The 8,626-nt window shown below is 38.3% G+C and overlaps 2 protein-coding genes across 2 annotated transcripts in view; one reads left to right on the forward strand and one right to left on the reverse strand.

Annotated features, from left to right (window-relative positions):
• pole.L (polymerase (DNA directed), epsilon, catalytic subunit L homeolog) overlaps positions 1 to 507 on the reverse strand; it is a 51,589-nt gene extending 51,082 nt beyond the window's left edge. Inside the window, exon 1 of the mRNA XM_018260369.2 lies at positions 339 to 507. Coding sequence (XP_018115858.1) covers positions 339 to 400 — 62 coding nt within the window. The 5' untranslated portion in view covers positions 401 to 507. The remainder of the gene's footprint in view (positions 1 to 338) is intronic.
• A 341-nt stretch (positions 508 to 848) lies between these two features.
• pxmp2.L (peroxisomal membrane protein 2 L homeolog) lies at positions 849 to 7,485 on the forward strand. The gene is given in 5 exon segments (NM_001095290.2): positions 849 to 982; positions 3,726 to 3,842; positions 5,454 to 5,616; positions 6,645 to 6,764; positions 7,126 to 7,485. Coding segments are annotated over 5 exon segments (582 nt in total). The 5' UTR covers positions 849 to 869; the 3' UTR covers positions 7,195 to 7,485.
• Positions 7,486 to 8,626: the final 1,141 nt, after the last annotated feature.

The raw sequence follows: 8,626 nt of genomic DNA on the forward strand, positions 1-8,626 counted from the left end.
AAGTCACTATTAATTGTGCTGATGGGGGCTGTTTGGGCCTCTGTGTAGCAGGAATGGTAGTACTGTCTGTACAGCATAGGCCACCTTGACATGTTCTTCAGCAAATATATAGAGCTTTTTTATTTTCCCGGGGACAATGGATATTTAGAGGCCAGTTTATAAGAGGTAGAAGGCTTTGCTTAGGTTCGCATATAAACAACGTATAGTAGTTGCGGAAATGCTATACACTCGCTCTCTCATTATGCCTCTAGCCCTATATGTTTCGTTAACTCTCCCACATAACGCGAAAACATATAAAAGCCTGTGCGGCATTCATATACAGCGTAGGCCTCACTTACTGCTGATTCTGCCCATCTCCTCGGGACTCAGCTCGGAACTTTCCGCTATTCTGGAGCACCATTCTGTTCCTACACTTCCCGCGCTGAACAGCTCCCGCCAGCACCTATCCCTAACCACGCCTACACACCATACGCTCAACCAATCCCACCGCCTCTTCCTTAGCCAATAGAAACGCGGCGTTGCTTTACGCACCGCGATCCGCCCACCAAGATAGGGATCAATCATCAATGTAAGTACTTCTACTGAGCCGAAAACATGTCACCGCCAAATCTAAATTACAATGGCGGATAAAGTAAGATAGTTAAAAAAAAAAATAGAATCATAAACATCACGTAAACATTGATATCGCTTACTGTGAATCTGTAATTTATTGAAAAGTAAAAACAAATCAATTTGTTGCAGTTAATTTGTGGACATGCCCTAAACCAAGAAAACGTAGTGGGGCGTTTCTGGGCGTGTTATGGCAACTGTGGTCGGGGTAGGACCTTATACTGCACCTGTCTAAATCCTTTGCAGAGTTTTAAATCAAAATGCCGGTAGCCTCTAAACCCGTTCCGGGTAGCGCCCCGCTTCACACGGTACTGCTGCTGAGATACCTGCAGCTCCTGCACAGCCGCCCTGTACTGACTAAAGCGTTGACTAGGTAACCTAAGGGGCTTTTACATCCACTGTCATTTCTGCATGTGTTTTGAACTGGAAATTGTACTTTGCTGGCAGATTTGAGTGAGGGGTTTAATGCTTTGATTTGAACACATATATGCAGATTGTGTCTTGAGTGGTCTATAATTTAATCATAGCAAACTTTTAGGTCATGTCCCTATTAAAATCTTATCTTACAGTGCAGTTGCTTTAGAATACTTATTGGATGTTGCTGTTGAATTGCACAACCAGTTAGGGTCAATGTAAACGAGAATATTTCTGCGTACTTGTCCCTTGTACATGCAAGTGTGCGGTGCTGTCATTATTCCAAGCTCAATATGTTTATTCTTATGGGTATGATGGGTTGGATACTTTAAAAAAAGAGGGCTCATTTCATGTGTGGAACATGCTGGCAAGAGCAGACCAAAAAACACAAATCAACACCTTTTGACAAAATACAGAGTTTTGTGCTGCGCCTGCCATAAGGCAAGTTGGGAACCAGTGCCTGTAAACAGCAGTTACAAGGGGCAGCAAAAACGTAATTTAAGATCCATAATTGCATTTAAAATAAAATAAATAAAACTGAAATTTAGCTCTCCTTGTGCTGCTGGTAATGTAGCTAGTGTCGGACTGGGACACCAGGGGCCCACCAATTAATCTTAGACCAGGGGCCCACTCTCAGTTCTATTTTTCTTCCTCTCCTCACTTAACCTCTATTCTTCTAGTCTCTTTTCTTTACATACTATCAGTTCCGGACTGAGAATTAAATTAGGCCCTGGCATTTCAGGTACACAGAGGCCCAAACAGCCCACTAAATACTGACTTTCAATGGGACCTTATAGCATCCCCTCTGGCATTTGCCAGAACCCACAGATTGCCAGTCCGGGCCTACATACTATAATCTATTTTTCCATCTATTTAGCCTCTTTGTTCTCATAGAAATAGGGAACAGCCATGAAATAGGCCAAACGTTTAGCAGCATGAGGGCCCACTGACACCTGGGCCCACTGGGACTTTTCCTGGTATCCCAGTGGGCCAGTCCGACACTGAATGTAACGGTATTTAAAGGTTGTCTCTCGATGCCCAAAGCATCAATAACAATCTACTAGGTACAAGTCAGCTGTGTGTAGGTGTATCACAATAACAGAAAGGAATTGACGCCTCTTCAGAGAAGCAGCTAGTTTCATTGCTACCTATACTCTGCCAATAGCCCACATGTTATTTGGCCATGTGCTGCACTGTTGCATAAGGGCTGTCACAGGGAACATGACATAGGTTAGAAATCAGTGGTAGAGCAGTACATAGATGATGGTACCTCCTTCTGTACATTTACACTTATATTGTAATGCTTTTCTTCCCTGTGTGTACTTTTCTATACTGTAAAATTATTCATCACTGTGTATCCTAGTGCTGCTTTAGAGTGGCATTATTAGATGTTACTGGGCCCCAAAATATTTGTAAGTTGACCTATTCTACCGAGATATATTGAAATTGCTCATTATGGCCTTACTGGGCCCTGTACACTCCGGGGCCCCCTGCAACTGCAGGGTCTGCTTTCTCTATTGTTACTCCCCTGTGCTTTATATAAAAAGATATACATACAGGCATTCCCTACAAATGAATTCCTGGTGCACGACTTTTCTTTTGACAGTGGGTCTGCCACACATTTAAATGCTTTCATTTTACCCAGTGTTGTATGGCTAAATGGCTGCAGTAAAACCCACTGAGTAAGCAGATACTTGACTTTACATATTGTCAAGAGTTCCTGAATCAGTAACTTCACCTCCACCAACAGAAGCCAGAGTTATTTGTATTTTTCCTGCTAACAGGCTGTTATTCTCCAGGTTAGGGATATGTAGAATCTGGGCAGAGTCCATTTGGCAGAACCAAAAATGTGGAACTTTGACCAACAAGTGGGGGAGGAGAGGGCTGCATTGTACTGTGTTCTCTCTGAACACAACCAATTGTGAAAAATATCCCGAAAATAAAATTGTGCCTAATGAAAGAAAGTGTAATCTAAGTATCCAATATACACAAATTAAACCATTTTAGTGGTTTTAAAGTTATTTGCAAATGGTATTTCATTTTAAATGTTCTATCTATTTTAGTATTTCTTCTTCCGGCTCTTCAATCAAAATGCTAGTTAGCATCAAATCATGTTTGATGAATTAAAGGTGTAGTTTGTACTTTTTTTTTTAATTGGGGCTTAGTTGGTGAACCCAGTTGAGCAGTGGGCTTATAACCCAGGCCTCCTGGTGAAAGGTCCCTGCCAAATTAGTAATATTGGGCCCCTTTTTTTTTTATTGTGGATCTTCTTGGAACTGCTCTTCAATCAAAATGCTAGGAGTTAGCATCAAATTATGTTTGATAAATTAAAGGTGTATTTTGTACTTTTTTTTTTTAATTGGGGCTTAGTTGGTACAACCCAGTTAAGCAGTGGGCTCATAACCCAGGCCTCCTGGTGGAAGGTCCCTGCCAAATTAGTAATATTGGGCTCTCTTATTGTTGATTGTGGATCTTCTTGGAACTGTTACAGGATAACTAAAGGAACAATGTTTTCATCCTTTTGACATAATGGGGTCCTGACAAAAAGTATTACCACAAAGGGGGGGGGGGGCTACAATTGAAAATGTATGAAAAGCAGTGAAATACAAGAAAGTTCTCTTTTGTGGAGCAAACATCTGTTTTATCCTAATATTGTTATTAGGCATTACTTGCACAATACTGTTTCTTTTTCTTTCCTTTAGTGCTATTCTGTCTGCACTAGGAAACATTTTGTCTCAAACCATACAGAAGTGGCGCAAAGAGCAGAAGGCACCCCAAAATGTGGACCTTCGAGGACCATTTCGATTTGCTGTTTATGGGTGAGCATGCACAAAGTAAACTATTGAGAAGAAAAAATACTAACATTACATTTCACACATTGGTAAAACACATTGGCTTGTGTAATGTATCACTGCAATTTTAACCAGCCTTCCCTTATTTGTGCATCAATATTAAATTACTGTACATGGAATAACAGTACCAATTCTGCAACTGTTCATAGTTGGTGTTACATAGCACATACCAGATAAGCCCTGACCAATAGAATGGTGTTTTATTGATGTGCTATGTGCTTTCTCCCAACCTTTCTGCTTTCAAGAAATCTCTTAAAATGCACTTCTTTCGAGAAGCCTACCCTCACTCTGCTTAAGTACCAAACGCAACACCACATACAGTACCACATTTCTCTCCCACTTAATTCGATCTTGCCCTCTCCCACACCTTTTGTATTACTCCCTTCCCTTTAGAGTGTATGCCTATGCATAGGGCCTTCCTCACCTTTTGTACTGGTATTAATTGTGATGTATGTAACTCCATATGTTCTATGTATATAATTCATTTGATTTAGTATTATAATCACATTTAATTTACAGTGCTACGCAATATGTTAGCGCTATATAAATACATGTTAATAATAATATGTAACCTGTGCATTTTCTCCTTTTTTTCCAGCTTAAAGTGGACCCGTCACCCAGACATAAAAATCTGTATAATAAAAGTCCTTCCTAAATTAAATATGAAATCCAATTTCTTTTTTTTATTAAAGCATTCATAGCTGTTGTAAGCTCATTTAAAAATATCAGCTGTCAATCAAATATTGCCTACCCCGCCTCTATGCCTAGGCATAGAGGCGGGGCAAGCAATTACTTTCACTTTCCATTCAGCACTTCCTAAATGTCACTGCTCTCCCTACATTCCCCCAGCTCTCTTAACAATTTAATTGTGTAACTAGGGCATGGGGATGGACATTGGGTCCCTTTCCCCTGGTGCACAAACAAGATTCTGAGATGATACTAGGCTTGCCTTAATAACAGTGTCCACAAAATGGCTCCTACCTGGTTGCTATAATTATGAGTTCCAGACTGATGGAAACAATATTCAAATAATTTATACAGTGTAATTAAAGTTCATCTTGCTTGAATAACATGATAAAATAGGATTTGGATAATTTTGTTTGGGTGACGGGTCCCCTTTAAATGGCTGCCTCCATGGCTAAACAGCAGCTTGTTTATATAAACTATATGTCTTTCTGAAGCAAACATGGCTTTTACCAGTGCATGCTAACAGTATATTATATGTTAATTACTTAAAATGGTTATATCTTTCAGTATTACTGTTCCTTTAAGTCAACAATTTCAAGATGGACACTTACTTTGAGGCCACTGGGAGCCACTGGGAGCAACATTGATGGGAGTGGAGACTAAAAAGTTGCTCGCCAGCCAGTGGTTGGGGATCACTACAATACAGCATAGTAAATTTGCAGATGTCTTAAAAATATAACAAATGAAGTGTGTTTATCTTGAAGGACACCCGCCAATGTATTTGATTTTTTCCCTAACCTTTATGAACAGTATCTTAAATCAGTTAAATTAAAAAGTTCCATGGCAGATGATGAGTTTTTATAATTAATGACAGAAAATTTTCCCTTACAGCTTACTCTTCACAGGCCCACTGTCTCACTATTTCTACTTGTTATTGGAGCAGCTGGTCCCTTCTTCTGCTCCACTAGCTGGACTTCAAAGACTCCTTATAGAACGACTAATGATTGCACCAGCTTTCTTACTTCTCTTTTTCTTGGTGATGAATCTACTTGAGGTGGGTGGCCATTTCATTTGAGTATCATATCATGTTCCAGTAGTAAATCTTGCATCTAAGACCTGCACAACAATGTGCAAAGGAACATGTGAACCATTGATATAAAACCCGTATGTGTTAATAAATTGGCATTCTTGATGCAGAGGTTCTACCTCTTAATGGATTCTAAAATAAAAACTTTACAGTCAGAACTTTTAAGACCCTCTTGTACTATATATATGTTTTTAGTGCATGAGCCTGGTTTGCCAATAAAATGGATCAGTTTGTGCATAACCAAAAAATATCCCTGAAAATATTTTAAAATATTGAAAGTTGGAACAACTCCCTTGTGATTATATAATATACTGCTAAATGAAAGTGGTTGTTCGTACAATCTTACAACATTTTTTTTCAGTTCAGTTGCTTTCAGATAGTTAACCTGAAATAAAGACCTACTTGTGTTCTATTTGTTATTTTTCTAATATAGAAGTTTAAAGTTTCATATTTTACCTAGTGTTTTTTGAAGCAGCTCTGGAAGAGGAGGTCACTGACTGCAATGCAAACTGTTCTAAATTGATACATTTAGTTGATCCATTTCTTACCTTTGTCCCTGTTACGCAGAATCCCTGAGTTTCATTAAAGGCAGCTGCTATAATTGATGCCATAGTTGCTAATATTCCATAGATGCTGCAGATATATGTGTCATTTAATGTAGCAAATTGTAACAGTTCAGACTCTGCACCTGGATTACTGAGCTATCCGACTGAAAAAAACAGAGAGCAACATTAAACTTTATTTCTTGGAAAAAGCATAAGAAATAAAATATAGAAAGCAACTAAAAAAAAAAGTCTTTATTTCTGGTGAACAATCTGAAAAAAGAAGTTTGGAAGGTGAACAGCCCGTTTAATTGCTTTCTTTTGTGGCTCTTTTTGGCTGCTTTAATTTTTTGGTTTTGTATAATGCAAAGTAACAAATGACTGATTATGTTGTCTCAAATATGATTGAATGTGTCTACTCTTTAATTTTATGTCTTTTTTTTTGTCCTGCAGGGTAAAAATTTGGCTAAACTGAATAAAAAGCTGAGAGACCATTATTGGTCAGCATTAAAGTTGAACTGGAAAGTCTGGACACCGTTTCAATTCATCAATATCAATTACATACCAGTACAAGTAAGAAAATACAAATTGGTATAATATCTATGGATAAAAATAAAATATAAATAAAATAAAATATCTTGAGGCAGGATACCGGGGGTCACATTTGTATATTTACTTATCTTCAAGCTCTTAGAGGGAAAAATAAGTATATCTAATAAAGCTTTGAAGAAATTCTTCAAAACAATGCATTTTGTCTGGCACAGGAGCCATGACTTTAGTGTAAGGTAAAACCAAAATATCTAAAAACCTGCTATAATGAAACTATCTTGCTAATAGTATAATACCATAGCCCCCCACCTTCAAACAAGTTGTACAGGCATAAAAAAGATGGCGTGTTTCTAATTATTATTCTACATCTCTTCTATCCTTGCAGTTTAGAGTCTTGTTTGCCAACCTGGTGGCTTTCTTCTGGTATGCATACCTTGCGTCAACCCGGAACTGAGATTGAGGAAAGTAGCTTAAAGGCACAGATTTCAGAAAGTAATAGCTGGAGGAGATAATTGTTCTTTGATTATTATGGAAGACGGCACTGAATTTTCGGCAACTCATGAATCTAACACAATTTACGTCGCCACTAAAGAGGAACACATCTTGTACCATTTCTTCAAGTGCTAATAAGGAGCTTATTAATGTAATGGTCAGAAAACTGTATACACTAACTGTAAATTTGTAATAGTGCTCAATAAGAGCATTAACAAGGTTTGAAGAATAAAAGTAGACATGTTTTGGAAAATAAAGAGAAGAATGAAATAATCTGGGATAAAATTGCAAAACTGTGTTATCGTGAAACAAATGCTCTGAGAATAGTGAAAGTTGTCTCTAATAATGGAAAGTCAGTTGTTTTTGCCAAACTTTATGACAAAGTAAGGCTTTGTTTATATCGAAGGTTCCTAGACTGTGGGATGGGTTCCTCAGGGTTTCCTAATCTTTGAACAAGCTGAATTGTTGTTTTGGATACTTCTCGAACAATACTGTTATGATTTAGTGGGAGCAGGTTCTAGTCAAAATTTTATTATAGACAGTGGCTTGGACCCAAAAAGTCTAGAAATATCTCTTCAACATGCCATCTATTTGAAAATTCTATATGTACCACTAAAATTTTTACACTGGTGTTAGAGTCCTGCGTGGGTCCATTTTTTGGAACCCGTACCCGACACCTGCAATCCACAACCCGGACCCACATTCTTACCCGCTTGGACCCGCTATCCGACCCGCAAGTACCTTATCCGCAACCCGGACCCGCAACCCGCTGACTATCAATTAGGCCCTCTCATATTCCAGTTTCTTATTCATATGAATGCACGGTTGGTGGGGTAATTTGGACCCTAGCGATCAGATTGCTGAAATTTCAATCTGAAAAGCTGCTGAATAAAAAGCTAAATAACCCAAAAACCACAACTAATAAAACAAATGAAAACCAATTGCAAATTATCTCAGAATATCACTTAACCAAAGGGGGAACAGCCTGTAATATAAGCTATCTGTTGCTTAAGTATTAATTTTGAGGGTAAACTTTTCCTTTACACAAGCTCTCATGATAGAGGGGAAGCAGTGATGGTAAAAACAAATCAATCTTTATAATGCTTTATAAAAATTATAACAAAAACATAATATGGATTATTTGTAATTAAAAGATTGCAGAATGTTTACAACACAAGTCCTATTTATTTTGCTCATGTTAAACGATGCTGTATGGTTTTATAGTGCTGTTCAACAGGAATAAATAATACCGAATCCACTATTTTGGACCCCTGAATCCTTCGCGAAAGATTCGGCCGAATACAGAACCGACTCCTAATTTGCATAACCCAATTGTCCTATGCAAATTCGGATTTGGTTCGGCCGGGCAGAAGGATTCGCCCAAATCCTGCTGA

The sequence above is a fragment of the Xenopus laevis genome, chromosome 1L, assembly GCF_017654675.1.
Source record: "Xenopus laevis strain J_2021 chromosome 1L, Xenopus_laevis_v10.1, whole genome shotgun sequence".
Taxonomy (NCBI): domain Eukaryota; kingdom Metazoa; phylum Chordata; class Amphibia; order Anura; family Pipidae; genus Xenopus; species Xenopus laevis.